The sequence below is a fragment of the Anas platyrhynchos genome, chromosome 4, assembly GCF_047663525.1.
Source record: "Anas platyrhynchos isolate ZD024472 breed Pekin duck chromosome 4, IASCAAS_PekinDuck_T2T, whole genome shotgun sequence".
Lineage (NCBI taxonomy): Eukaryota > Metazoa > Chordata > Aves > Anseriformes > Anatidae > Anas > Anas platyrhynchos.
Window position 1 is genome coordinate 48,770,659 of NC_092590.1, and position 15,197 is coordinate 48,785,855.

At 38.8% G+C, this 15,197-nt stretch overlaps 1 protein-coding gene across 8 annotated transcripts in view; it reads right to left on the reverse strand.

Annotated features, from left to right (window-relative positions):
• Positions 1-680: 680 nt before the first annotated feature.
• RASGEF1B (RasGEF domain family member 1B) overlaps positions 681-15,197 on the reverse strand; it is a 143,725-nt gene continuing 129,208 nt past the window's right edge. For all 8 annotated transcript variants that reach the window (XM_005012766.6, XM_072037552.1, XM_021267702.4 and 5 more), the window contains 10 exons: positions 11,569-11,781; positions 11,396-11,470; positions 10,287-10,382; positions 9,886-9,988; positions 9,084-9,163; positions 7,683-7,778; positions 5,335-5,430; positions 3,993-4,116; positions 3,212-3,284; positions 681-2,054 (listed from right to left, as the gene is read on the reverse strand). In XM_005012766.6, coding sequence (XP_005012823.5) covers positions 2,030-2,054; positions 3,212-3,284; positions 3,993-4,116; positions 5,335-5,430; positions 7,683-7,778; positions 9,084-9,163; positions 9,886-9,988; positions 10,287-10,382; positions 11,396-11,470; positions 11,569-11,781 — 981 coding nt within the window. In that variant the 3' untranslated portion in view covers positions 681-2,029. The remainder of the gene's footprint in view (positions 2,055-3,211; positions 3,285-3,992; positions 4,117-5,334; positions 5,431-7,682; positions 7,779-9,083; positions 9,164-9,885; positions 9,989-10,286; positions 10,383-11,395; positions 11,471-11,568; positions 11,782-15,197) is intronic.

A 15,197-nucleotide genomic window follows, 5' to 3' on the forward strand; every position in this document is an offset into this window, starting at 1 on the left:
AATAACAAATCCATTCCTAAGCCAGGCATGTAGTCAGACTGTGTTACAGTGCAGAAGAGAAGTGCCTAAGTTATTTTCACAAGTAATCTAACCCTTTGCTACAGATTGTGGCTTTCCTTAAAAATGTAAAAAAAGAAGGGTAATAAGGATGCAAATATTGTGTCATGGAAGCTACTTTCATTTATGAACCTTATGATGATATCAGCCTATTTTCAGGAGATGTAAAGGAGGAATACACCATTTTTGTCAGCACTGTACATCAATTAAGTCCTGCCTGTAAGCCTCAACAATGGGGAATGCTGTAGAGGGAAAGGTTGGAAAGCCCTCACCTGACAAAAACTGGGATGCAAATCTGTGAACTGCAGAAAGTCTCTTCCTTTCAAAGACCTGGTCTCTTCTTTCTCCTTCACCTTAACTCACTGAATGGGAGAAGAGAGGAATCCTTCTGCAACGTCAGGGCTTGAGGCTCTCCCATAGCTGGAGCTCACGGAATATGCAACTCATTGATTTCCAGCACCTTGTTTCCAGCAAACAGGCAGTAGTTAAGGACAGGATGTATTCTCATTATTCTTATTGATTAAGGCTACTTCAGCATGTTCTTACGGAACTCAGAAATTAAATACTTGCCTGAAAAAGGATGGTCAGAAATTAAATACCAGTTTATCTGAAAACTCAAGAGATACAGTGCAACAAATAGATATCTTTATTCTTATTTCTTTGCTTTTTTTTTTTTTTTTTTTTTTTAAGTAACAGTGGCAGGATAATTGCAAATACCTGTTTTCCCAAGTATGTGCCTTTGCTTAGTGATTTCACATCCAGGGTGATCTACAGCTACAGTTTTTTTTTTCTCATCAGGTTCTTCCTAGGATAAATAGAGTGGCTAAGTATTCAGAGCTACTACAAACTTATTAGGTGTGTAACACAGTGAACTACTTCACAGTCATAACTATAATCCATAAAGCAAACAAAGGGAGACTGCTTTGTTCACAGATGTAGTTGAGAAGCCTCTTTTTTTTTTTTCTTTTCCTTTTTGGCATCTTGTTATTTCTGTCATACTGGATTGTGTTCTCCATTGTTACCCTTTCAAAAAAGCTATTATAAAAATGATTTAAAAACATACTTTCATATTTTAACATAGCTTGTACATCAGTTTCTCAAAGACCATTCTAGAAAAGTCAGCTTGTTCAACCTAATATAAGAAGGTCAAGTATGGAAAATAAGAGTAACAAAACAGCATAGTAAAAATAAGAATGTCTGTAGCATGTAGTGGTTAGTTGTAAACAACTGAAAGAAAGAAAAAAAAAAGCTCTCTAGAAGTTGTAAAATAGTCCAAGCTACAGAGCTACTATATTTTTCTACCAGGTGTGTTTTCTACCACAGCCTTAATTTTATTACTTTATATTTTTTAAATAACTTAATAATGAGTTTGTCTGCCAGCAGCCAACTCAAAAACATAATGGAAAAAGAAAAAAAAAATAGCCACCATTACAGTGGCGGGGAGAAACTCTCCCTCCCCAGCAGCCAATATGTTGTGTCCAGTCCTTTCCCTTGTTAGCAATCCCAGTCAGGCTGAGTTCCTGCTATATTCAGCTTATTAGGAATGAAGTTCTTCGATGCAAACCTGGATTTCACTGAAAGGAATGGTAATTTTTTCCCCTCCATAATCCAGTATTAACTCTGCAGAGTCCTCGTAGCAGCTAGCTCCAGCATAGGGAGGGGGAAAAATACTTCATCCAGGTGTGAAATGATTCATAGGCGGCATCTGAGTTCTTCAAAGGGTTCTGCCAGCGCTGTCTTCAATCAATAGTTAAGCCAAGAGTGGGCTGTGATTTAATTTCATCTGTCTGATGTGAGAAGCTGCCTGTTTGTTCTTGAGTTAACTTGTCTCATCTTTGTTGACAAGGTGTTTCAACTGACTGCAGTTTTCATCACCTTGAACGCTGCTCAGTACACAAAGAAATAAACCACGCCATGCCCCTTGACGAGCCACGAAACGTAGCAACAGCAGAAACAGCAGCCATCTCGTGCATTAGACTCTGCCCAGAAGTGTTGACCTGAAACAAAGAGGGAAATGTAAAGAAGAGAACCATTATGTACGTCGTCTCAGATAGCTTTGGAGTGACTCAGCTAAGGATCCCGTGGAACTGAGGTCAGCATTACCACAGATCCATCCCTGAGTCTTTCTCTGTCCATCTCGCCTCTGTGTGGGATGCACTGGGCCAGAGTGACCACGCACTGATTGCAATTGTCCTTTTTCCTCCCCTCCCCAAATTCACTGGAACCAGTCAAATGTAACTCTTACATCCCCTCATGATATCCCAGGAAAAAACCCCGTGGTTGTAGTGCACAGCTGCCTCCCAGAGTGGATCAGGAGAATTGGGGCGTTATATTCATGGGTGCCTCTGGGTGTTATTGCACCAGCTGCCAGAAACAGTGACAAGAACAACTGCCTAATGGTCAGTTCCTTGGGATAGTGATAGTTTAAAAACTGACGTGGAGGTGTGGTTTATGGGTGAAAACACAGATCTATACCTATTTAATTCTAAGTCTCCATCTAGGTACCTGATGAGGTTTCTGTGCTGCCATAAATTCACCTTTTTTTTTTTTTTTTTTAATAAGTTAATTGGCAAAGCAGAAGCTAAACCAGTGCTGTAATAGTTCCTGTATCTTTCCATAATTAATAAAATGAAAGAATTGACTCGGCTATGTTCAGCCAGCAGCGAAAGGAAAGCCAGCATTTGCTGCAACTCCTTTTTCCCAGACTGGACTCTAATAAATCGTTACCTGGTTTCATGAATACATTTGACACAGAATGATCATTGTGCAAACCTCTCTGAAAACCTCCGTGCAGAAAGGGATGGAGTGGCTCCAGAAATGTCTGCTTGAAGCCAGAGTGCTCTGTAGTACTTGTGAGGAAGTACAGATTTCTTTGAAGTTTAGAATGTGTTTTTCCTACACTGAATAACGTAAGAAATTAATATACACAATTACTGACTTTAATTCCAATCCCCTAAGGGAGAGAAGGCTTGAGAGGGCTACAGATAAAGACTGTGCTCATTTTTCTAAGAGTCCCAGAGTGAAAGGGGGATTTATACAGATGCTGTGCCCCATCTGTTGAAACATACAGCATGCCATTTGGTTTTAACTATTTGATACTAGCTCCATATCCTATTCTCTTTATTTATTGATGCGAGTAACCTTTGACACAAACCTCAGAGTCTTCCATCTGTCCTTTTCAATGTGATTCTCAGGACTTTCACTCTCGTAAGAAGCCAAGTAAAGTGCTGCAATCACAAGCAAATACAATACGTTAAACCTACTGGCATTTTTAAGTGTGCTCTCCCTGGAAAATGGATGGAAGTTAATTGAAGCAGGCTTATATTATCCATCCCTCAGATGAGGGCTCCAGATTCCCATTAGAAAGTACAGCATTTTGCTTATAATTACATACAGACAATACTAACAAAAAGTGTATGAGAACAAAGACTACCCTGAAGGGGAAAAACAACTATTGGAAACTGAAAAGCATGAGAGTGGAAGAAAGCACTCAGAAGGAAAAAGTGAGCCCAGGGCAATGGTGCTTTACAAGAAACCAGCCAAGTACCAGTTTTCTTTCTCAAGCAGCACCCTTTTAAGTGTCCTGAAAGTCCATATATATACACACTTCAGATGATATTTACAGGGACCACACATCTAAATCATTTTTTTCATTTATTTCATTCATTTTTTAGAGAAAAGGAAAAAATTGAATTTCCTAGGCCACATGCACATCATGTGAAAAATCTTATTTTCCCACTCATTCGTAAGGGAGAAGCATTTTTTTTTTTTTTTAACTTCCCAGACAAAGATGTTTCGGGTCAGCCTTTTTTTTTTTTTTTTTTTTTTTTTTTTTTTTTTTTTTTTTTTTACTGGGAAGAAGCAGTAAGTTAACATGGACAGAGACAAGCAATAATTAGTGACACCCGACCTGCATGAAGTCCAGAGCTCCTTACCATCATCACTGAAGACGGGGATGGTGAGCAAATACTGCAGAATCTTCCGATCCCTTTCAAATGGACACTCCACTTGTTTCCATGTCATAAATTCACTGACTTGTTTTGCTAATTCCCAGAATTTCTGCCAGAGTAGAACAGGAAACAAAACAGATGCTATATTGGAGAGTACTAATTACCTGAACATTTTTGAAAGAGAGCGAGCCCTGGATTTCAAGCCCCAGGCTTGGGAACTTCCCAGCTTTTAAACTAGTACTGAACATGACTGAACAACTCAGCTTCCAACTTTTGTGTTTCTACTTCAACCTGGGATGACTTCCCACTCCTCCACCATGGTGAAATTGGTGTTAATCATGAATATAAATAGTAGATCATGATTTGCACTCAATTTCTTTTCAAGGAGCTGATAACAGTTCTGTGCCTAACTTTTAAGTTTGATGAAGCTTATTGTTTGCCTGTTTCACAGTGAAGCATTTAGTAATTTCCACATCAAATCTCCAGATGCTTCATACTGACATTTTGAAATCCAGATGTTCCATTTTTTAAGTTAATCGATCTGAAACACTCATTTTTCTTGCTGGAAGTTCATGCCAAAAATAAAAATTCCCCATGTAGTGTGTTGATGTCACTCACTGACAAGCTCTTTAAAGAGAAGTTTAACATGTCTCAAGGGCACTTGACTTCTTTGTGAAAAAGGGCATTCCAGACTGTAAACATTGTCTAATTTTAGAACCAGGCTAGTTGAGGCTGATTACAAGAAGTGAAATTACTGTAATTTTGTATGAGTGACCCAAGCTTCTTTAAAACATAAAGCACAAGAAAACAAATGATTGAGTAAGTGTAAATTCAAAGGCAGAAGAACTCCTGAAAGGGACTCAGAACTTCTTCACTGCTGCTCTGTCACACATTTCTTCAGAGACGATCTTTAACTGTCATGCACAAAATTACTGTATGTGTATCTTGACAAAGGATGGACCTAATTTTTACATTTGAAATTTGAAAAGAAGACCCAAAATACTAAATTGTATAATTTTTGGATAGGCATAATAAGCATGTGAATTGAAATGTTTAGATGAATTTGAGCACTGGGAAGAAGTTCTGACTTTTCCCACTAAAAACTGTGATTGTTGAATAAGTTCCTATAAACACTCCAACTTCAGCAAAACTGCATTTTCCTGACTACCTCTCAGCTCCTGTGAGAAGTAACAGATTTATTCAAATTACAGTCTAGTTTTGCTTTCCTAGAACCAGTGGAAGCTGAATCGTAGTCTGCCTTCAGCCTTCTGCTGAAGGGGCTGAGTCTATATTAATACCCCGCTCAGTGCCACACTGCTCTACTTACTTCAAAATTGACGTGACCATTTGGAAGACGATTGGCACAGCCCTCATTGAGGAAGTAAATATCTTTGATCAAGAGGCTGAAGAAAGGTATCACGATCTAAAGAAAGAACAAGAATATTCTGAGTCTGGTATTGAATCAAAATATACTGCTCTATAGAGAACAATTAAGTGAAGTCAGGTGGTAGAAAAGGTAAACATAATACCAAATAACCCTGATCTATATAATTTCTCTCTCAATCCACAGAATTTTTGTGTTCACTACATTTTATAATACATAACGTCCTCCCTCGGATGGTTAACTAATCCCTCTGATTTCCTTTCCACATTTGTGTTAAACAACTGCTTCCATTACCTTGAAGGCTTCATGACATGTAGCTCTCTCAAGGTCACAATTTCAGCACCCACTGGCACTCCACTGCTTGTCCAGTGTGGCTACAAGGTGTGTTTAGAACAACAGTTTGCCTAGCTCACTTCATTTCTATTTCTTTTCCCTCTTGCTTTCACTTTCTCATATTCCTCTGCAGATTCCACAACATACAACTCAAGAGGTGCCTACTTCTTGCACATGCTTTATCAACAAGTATGTGGAAGTCAATTGCTGGGATAAAATGTTGTGGGGAACTGAGGAAATCCTGACCAAAAATCAAACCCAAAGGCAAGAGCTGGCAGCTCTAACTCTGTTCTGCTTCTTGGAGTAGGTGCACTATAGATTCTCAGGCTCAGGAACTGTCTACATACAACAGACCAAAGCTGGCAGTGGAAAAAACAAAAGCATGCAATTTAATCACAGCAGGCCACCAAGCAACAACAGTAAAGGTAAGGCATCAACCTATTTAACACAAGGGTTAAAATGCAACCTTGTAGGCATAAAATCTCATGGTTTCAGTAGGCACTGAGTAAACAGGCCAGCATGGAAAATATTTGTTGGAATGGCTATTCATATAAGAATGAAGACATGAAGAAGTGAGATCAATTCACTGAAACAGAAGAAATTTCATCCAATAAAAGGTGATGCTGTATTGCCTTCCTGGAAGTTGACATTAACCTCCACTTGTGCCCCAAATTCCTGCAGGGTATCTCTTCAGAATGCAGCTATCCCTCTTGACAGGGACTTGTCTGGTAAAAGAGGGGAGATCTAAGCTAAAGAACAATATGGCAAAGTTTGGAGCTATAAGCCCACTTAAATAAATGACTGTTGATCTACAATTCTGTGAGCTCAAGCAAGAAATTGATCCTTACCGCTGACTGGTTCAAAACAGAACACTTCCTGCTGACTGAACAAATCCAAGTATTTGCCTTTGGAGAATGCTGGAACATGCTTACGTTCTGAAAATGACTGAATTTCTATTTGCATCCTACAAAAATTTGTGTAGCCGCACATCCTTGTTGCAACCGAGCACAAAACAAATATCAGCATATCACAAATTCCAAGCAAGACTTGGCTGCAATATTTCAATATGTAAAAGTTCTTTCTCCGAAGTCTTAAAATTCACTTTTCTCTCAAAAAAAGAAAAAAATCCACATTTAAATGTCCGATATTTTGAATGCTGTGCAAACAGATTCTTAGGACTCAGAGAAAAAAAAACAACAAAACAACAGATTTTATTTACACGTGCATAACATCAGTATAGACAAGCAGTCTGCACATGGAATTGCTTCATGCTGCCTGGTAGTTTAAATTATTTGATGAGCACCAAGATCAGGTTTATTAAACACAGCACAAAGTGCTAATGCTGTAAGCAGTTGACGAACAACAGCTCCTAAGTGGATGGCAGCTAGGAAGCTATTTGGCTCCTTTCCACAAGAACTACAACCGAGACTCTGCATGAATGTGTGACCAAATCCACCTTACTTCTTAGAAGCTAATTATTTTTAAAAGTAAAGAAAGATGCCACCTCTGTTAATGCATAATTTGCAGTCATTCCAGAAATCTGCAAAGGGGGATTTTAACCCACTGTATCTCACTAATACCTGACTCAGCTCACCTTTTCCACTAAAACTCCAGAGTATATTTAATGCTCATCGAACAAATACTGAAATACTACGTTTGCAACTTTCAGCCAGTACCAAACAAGACTGGATTTCAGCAGACCGCTGTGACAAACAGTCATTTTCTTGATCCACCTGGTTTCCTCAAATATTGCATTTATCTAGGTGCTAGCTCACAGGTAGTATTTAGACATTCTGAATAGTCAGGGATTCCATTTTGAGATTTTATTTCAAAAAAAGAAAAAAAAAACAACACTGAGGTAGAACTGTTGAAAATCAGACTCCCCAGACAAAAGTTTACCATGTGACTTAACAAGCATATTTCTTTTCTGCCCATTGCCAAGTCATTTGCAAACATACCTTCTCTCTGTTGCTATGAGCTGTCAGGGACCTCTGAGCGGCTCCACGCAGAGCAGTCCGGTAATTATAAAAATTGCTGGAAGGGTCCATCTGATGCTACAAAGCATGAAGAAATGTAAATAATGAGCTCCAGAGAGCCAGCGTCATCACCACACACAACACTTTTTCACTTGAGCAACTATTTTAAAAAGCAAGAGGTCTGTGTAAGAGCACCACAAACACAGCCTTTTAAAGGACTATGGCATCTCTTTATCTGTTCTTTCAATCAGAACAGAAATGCAATTTAAAAAATGTTCGCTCATCACAATGAAAGTCAGGGGCAGGAAAGCAAAGGCAGGCACTATGGACCTTTTATTTCCCTCTTCACCAATAAAATAGCTTCAGCTTTAACTCAAAAGCCAAAATCATGAATTAAGACAACAGTAGGTCTTGACACTAATATTCTACTCTTCCTATGTATGCAGATTTCTCAGAGCTGACTTGGCTGCAGTGGCAGAGTAAGATCAGGCAGCTAAAGCTGTCGGTGGCCAGGATGACTGCATCGCTCATGAAATGCCCTTAACCAGCACAGCCCAGCCTGCATAATGGGTTTGAATTAAATAGGACTGTGATATTAAGAGCTGATTAAGAGCTTTGCAGCCACCCCTTGACACAAGGAAGGCTATCTCCCACCCAAGGGTGGGGGAAGCAAGTGTGAGGTGGCTACAACTGTCCGGTTTTAATCTGTTGTCATAGCCCGAGTCAAATCTCTGGATGATAGTAATAAGCATTCCGTGTTTGCGTCATGACCAGAACATTGCATTGTCTCTGTGTTACTTATAGTCTGAGTTAACCGATTGCCATGTAGACCAAGCTAATTAACTTGTTGGTAAATAATCTGTTGGGTAGATCACAAATTCTTGTATTACTGCACTTACATGATCTTTGCCAAAGGCATCTACTACCTGGAAGTAATTGGCAATCAATCAATTCAAGATAAATTTCTCTGAATGAACAAGGCAGCTGCCTTACAGCTAAACTGCATTTTCAAAGGTAGAACTGCATTAGGTGAATCCACACCAACCTTTTTGAATATATCTGCCTCTCGAGACGTTACCTACTCTTTTTTCTTAATCACAATACTGCCATTTCGGGGGTGTTTTTTAGAAGTAACAAGACAGTTGCTTCAATGTCCTTCTTCCAGGTTGAAAGAGCACAAGATAACTGAAACATTCTCATTATACCTTCTGGAATGCCCACTAAGAGCATATACATACATATATATATATATATATATATATATATATATATACACACACACACTAAATTAAGTGTGTCAGAAAGCAGCCATATTTGCACTTCAGAGTTGCTTAAAGTAGCATGCTATTAACAGCCACATGTCCAAGTACTGGTCAAACTTACCTCAAGAATATCAAACTTGGCTGTCTTCACTTTTGCCCATGTTTTCTTTAATCGAGAGACAGGACTCATGTTCATGCCAGCTGGATGTAAGAGAGAGAAATTGTTTAAGCATTCAGAAATCTTTGAGGTGCCTAAAGCTGTTAAGTATTTCTAGAGCAAAGGAGCTATTAACAATAACAAATATTTTCAGCAGAGATACTCTAAAGTCAGACTTACTGTTTTCTTGAAATTCCAGTGGTAAAAAAACATTGGAAACAAAAATCAACATCTTTTAAAGAAAAATCTCTTAAAAAAATACCATGCTATAAGTTCATGTGGTCTTGATAAACGTGAATATGGAATAAAAAAGTCAAATGAGTTGTCTTAACACCACCTTTTACAAATGTAATGGAAAGCTATGGTATCTGGGAAATTTTCCCATTTCCATAAATATTCCCGATATTTTCCTATCTGATATAAAAGCGTGGAATTTTTACACTGCTAGGATATTCCTGCTGCTGTAGAAATAATAGAAGACATCAATCCTCCATATTACAGGAGTGTCTATTCCAACTTAGCATTAGAACTTGTTTCAAAAAACAGAGATTTAGATCTCTGAAGAGTTACAGTGAAAACTTAGCTTCTTCTGTGATGTACACTAAGAAGTCATTAATTTCTTACATATGTAATACTACAAAAACATCTAGCAATTCTCTGCCATTTCCCCTCCCAACTGCACATCGCTGTAGAGTTCCCTATGAAGCACCACAATTCATTTATCCAGATTCAAACAGGGACTAAACATCTCAAGATGCATACTTACAAACAATAGCCATTAAGGAGTTAAAGTTGCCAATGTTAAAACATTCCCGTGCCACATCGATGAAATATTCTATCACTCTTGCTCTGTGCTTCTTCTTCACAGGCTGCAAGAGATGACACTGGAGCGTTACTTTCAGCTGGAAACAGAGAGCTCTAACGCATCCCCAAAAGAAAGAACTAATGCAGTATAACATCACCACTTTGCCACATGAACAATGCGGGCGCACAAGTATGATGCTGAAAACATGTAACCTATTTCCTCTTCAGACACATGTGAATACACATGGAGCTGAGAGAACGGAAAGTCCAAGGGCATACTGAAGGGACACCAAACCTAAATAGGCTCCACGGTTTTGACAACTAGACTAAGCAAAACCTTTAGCAGATAAAATCCTTACTTACCATACAGATTTCTGTTGCAACCAGGTAACTGAGCCTGTTGAACCATTCTACATAGGCTTCCAGATTACGGGTCTTCTTTCGATCTCCGTAGCAGCTCTGCAGAAGAAAAAGAGCAATTTTTACTGTAATCTTCACCTTTTCCCTAAGATGGACCTTTTGGCTTTCTGCCTTGCCATCTCGAGACCCTGTCAAGTAACCAGGATCAACTCAATTGCCCTCAAACAAAAACCTTAGAAGTAAAGCAGCAGTGATTGTATCTGGGTATGCATCATTTCTTCCTGAACTGTTGGCTCAGTAAAGCACTCAAGCAGACATGCAGAATCCATCACCTGCTCTTAATCCCACCAGCATGCTTTGGGGAATTAGGATAGGTTTGTGCAAACAATCAAAGATAAATATCTGCTTAATATTAAATTAAATTAAAATAACTTTGAGAGACTGTCTCACAAAAATACAAATTATAAGCTTGGGTCATCCTATTCTGTTCATCAGTTTTATGTTGGATAGTAACTGTAGTGTTAACTGCCTGATTTATGCTCTTTAAATTAACTGTGCTAAAGTAATTTTGAATCCAGCAGCTAAAGAGCTAATTCCAGCACACTTAGCTAAAAATACAGCATCTTTAACCTTCATTTTATGTGGATATAGAGCTCACTGCCTGCTTTTCATGATGTGTGCTCTACCTACAGACTGCCCCAGTTGTCAGTTTGCTGCAAAGAGTTCAAAAGTTTAGTAAAAGGAAGAACAGATGTTAAAAATGAGTAATGCAAAAGCCAAAGTTAATCTCAGCTTTTTCCAGCTGTAGACTAACTACGTAGGTGGATGGAAGAAAACATTCAGAGGATTAAGTTTCCCCTTAGTTTAAATCACGAAAAACAGCAAATGTATTAAACTGATTTCAATTTGTTTTCTGAGTTCTGGAGCTCCTGGACATTTCCTCCAGAAAGAAAAAGCATTGATAAAATTATTAAGAGGAGTACAGAAGCATTTTCACTTTACAGTTTGTTTCTGCTGGTTCTCATTTGTTTGCTGGAACTTCTAGTTCACAGGCACCTGAACTCTAGGATGTTAAACACCACACTTCAGAGCTGCTCAAGATCTCTAATTACCTTGTCATTATCCAAAGGGTCCTTTTGCACAAATGCCTGGACAAATTCTTCTGGTCCAATATAATTAAGTCTCTCCTAAAAAAAGCACACAAGCAATCAAGTCAGATCCTAGGTTTATGTGCATATCAAAGGGAGGAGAAGGATGAAATCATAATGGAGAAATAAAAACTCACAAGCTCTATGTGTGTAAGCTGCTGAGCTAATGCGTAGGGATCATTGCAGACTGTGATTATGTCCCTCTGGATGGACTGGGGCTTGGTCTTTAAGACCGTGAGGCGATCTGTGGACGTTGCATTAATTTTTGCAAGTACTTCCTCATACTGGCTAACAGTTGCGAGCTTTCGAAGCAGGTTCTGGAGGAGCTGCTGTACGTTCTTCCGATACATCTGTCATGACATGAAACAATTGGGAGACATTCTCAAAATGTGCAAGGGTACTATATACAGGCTGCACGACAGCAAAATGGAATGATGCTGATGCCTGACAATCCTGTTGTAAACACAAGACACATCCTAGTATGTGAGTATCTGACACTGACATTTCATCAGAACAAAAGGAATCCAGATGAGCATTTAAGCACTGATTGTCTCAGGGCTTTAACAGTGACTTGACTAGCCAAGTTACGATAGGAACAATATGCAGAATCTTCTGCATCAAATGAAGTACCAGTCATGTGATAAAATACAAGAAATGAAAATTCTCCACCTTCTGCTGCCTCCTACATAAGAGTAGGACTTGACTTATGTAGACAGAACTCTGTAACAGCCCCCCAGGTGGTCACTTTTCCAAATTCCAGATACCAGCCTACAGATATTAATGGAAAACAGAAGTAGTTGAAAAAACAGGCATCTAAAACACCTACTGGCAGCCCACCACAGTGTGATCAGTCAAAGGCCTGAATGTTTCCTGCATTCTAATGAATTTGTGTTTCTCTACCAATCTGTCATTTATATGGATTTCCAAATTCAACCAAATACAACAGCATTGTTTTGGGTCAAATTCATTCTTGAGGTCCCTGCTAAACTTGGCTTGTTACTTGGTAAATAATCGCCTTCTGGTTTCTATATATTTTGATTTCCTAGACAAATACACACTGCAATGTTTTTCACTTAGGGATGGTGTGGGAAGAGTACAGGGGGATCCTAAACTTTTCAAAAAAAAAAAAAAAAAAAAAAAGGATCAACGCACTCCTCATGAAGACACAAATATTATTTCAAGTGGTGCACTTCAGTAAATAGGTACTAGATGACATACACAAAAATGCCTCATTGACCTATTTCCCTTCCAAATTCTTTGAAATTTGATTTAAAAGAACTTTATGAAGCATTTTTTTGCCCAGCTGGTAAACAATCGAGATTGAAAAAGCATGCGAAATACTTTGGATGTATTCTGGCTTATTGTGGAAATTGCCTAACAATTAGTGGGTCAATCTTAAAAGCAAAACTAATAAACCTCATCTGAAATTGTTCTTTCTGTCAACCCACACAGGGAAAAAAAAATGGTGAAGATGCGAATCCAAGCTACCTGAACTCTTGGTTTAGCATGACCATACAGAACAAGATATCTTGAACTCGTATCTTAGGCTGCAGCACCCTGCTCCCTAAACTCTCATTTCCACTCCAAAAAATTACACACTCCTCTCTCCCTGTAGATGACAGGAAAACAAGTTTACACATCAGTTTCTTAGATGCCTTATGATTAACTTGTCTGTTATCTCCTGTATTGATGCAGCAACTTGAGCTGTAAGATCAAGATTATCATTGATACATCTTCCTAAGACATATTCTGTCTTTTTCTTAAGGCTTTTTTTAAAAAAACACATCCCTCTATATCTGTACCATACCTAGCAAGTCTTGTAGCCACAAATAAAGGGAAGAATGATTATATTTATTTACATTTAAAAAAACTTTGAGGTTTGGACAGCACAGAAGAAAGCGATGGGACACTTCACCCAAAGGTCACCTCTTGGTGCCTGTCCTGTATGGATTGTGACTGGAAGTCATTACTGTCTGATAGATGTGGAATATCACATGCTAAATGAGTTTCCACAGTCACTCCCCCTAAATGATATCATACTGGAATAAAAGAGAGGTTGGTACAACGTTGGGCTGCATATGAGAAGAGATTGGGATACAGGACATGGCTTTGGTGTGGCTCTGCATACATGCATCAAATGTTTTGACAGGAAAAGACACCAGTAAGTATTTACATGGAACTAATCAGGTGACTGGAGGCAATGGCTGATAATGAAGAGCTTCAGAAAGACTTACCTTGAAACAAAGGTCAGTTAAGCAATAAAAGAGACCAAAACAATATCTGGAAATATTTCATGAGTGTAACTTCTTAGGACACAGAGAAGGAAAAAGTAGCAGGAATACGATGAAATTGAGGGGAAAATAAATAAATAAATGAAATATCAAGGTTCAATATCTCAAAGACTTTTTTGATGGAGAAATATCTTCATGTGGTGAATGGTCTTAGCTGGACCCTTACTGATAGCTCTTAACACCAGTGGAGCACAGTAATTCGGAAAGTAGAATAAGAAGCTACAAGTAAAACAGATGTAGCGAACAGGAACAGACAACACCGATTCCTTTGTATCCTTCAAAGTAATGACTCACACAATCACATCCCAGCAATCTGCAGAAAAGCAGGCTCAAGGAATTTGCCATGTGCTGTTCCACACAGCTCACAGTAATGCACGCCAAATTACTGCAGTGCTTGCTTTCCTTTTGTCTGTCTAAAGGAAACCTTGAAGTCACTTGGAGGTCTAGCATGGAAGCTCTGAAAAAGCTTCCTCTCTGAAAGATCTGAAACTCCCTTCCAGAGTAAGATTGCTCCCCACGGATCATTTTCTAGGAGCTGGTCCAACTTCTGCCCTTCTCCTCTATAGCTGATTTGACTGCTTAAATGTTGTGTACTGCCAGGAACTTCACTGTAGAAAATCTTTCCCTGTTGCTGTTTCCACCCTGCTTTCGCTCCCATCAACTCAACTTTCTGCAGGCTAAACAACTTGCCCTCTTTTTATGCCAATGGGTGTTTTTCAAGTGGATGAGAGTCTGCCATCTTACTACTTTTCCTCGAACTGAATGTCGGTTCCCTATCTTCCTTTTAAAAGAGTATTAAGGAACAAAGCAATACTGTGGGAGCCCTGTAAAGGGAAAGGTGTCTCCCAGCATCCACACTGTGAAAGTAAACTTATTGCCTGTTCACAATCCAAAGCCCCCTATAGATACCCTGTAGCAATTCAAAGTTTGCTCAGCAAGTTTTTTTTTTTGTTTGTTTTTTTTTAATTCATATTCCATACTGTATCTCACTCCTTTCACCCTTCTTCTGTTGTTTCTCCTCCCTTTCACAACACAGAAATTTATTTCAGCTCCTAAATTCATTTTAGGTTTGTTCTTTTTCACCCTGATTTATAGGCTCCCAAGGTCTTTTCAAGCCTTTGGCAGCATTCACACCACCTCCCAGTAAAGCTTACCTACCAAAGCTCGTTAACAGGCTGTTTTATGCCTTGTCCATATCATTATTCAAAGCCTTATGTAAGTAACCCCAAGCTGAGGAAGACTGGAAGCATGATGCGATTTAGCAATTGGTCTTTGTGTTTATAGTTCTTCCAAATGCCACTCCAATGTCTTTTGCAATCTTAGTATTATGCCAGCTACACATGACCTGCTTATTGAAACCTTGTTAACTGCCTTCCCACTAAGTGGGAATAAGCCTTGGATTTTGGTTGAGTTTACTTCAGTATTTACAAGACAAGCATCAATTAAGCAACAAAATATTTCGTAAGACCTCCCTG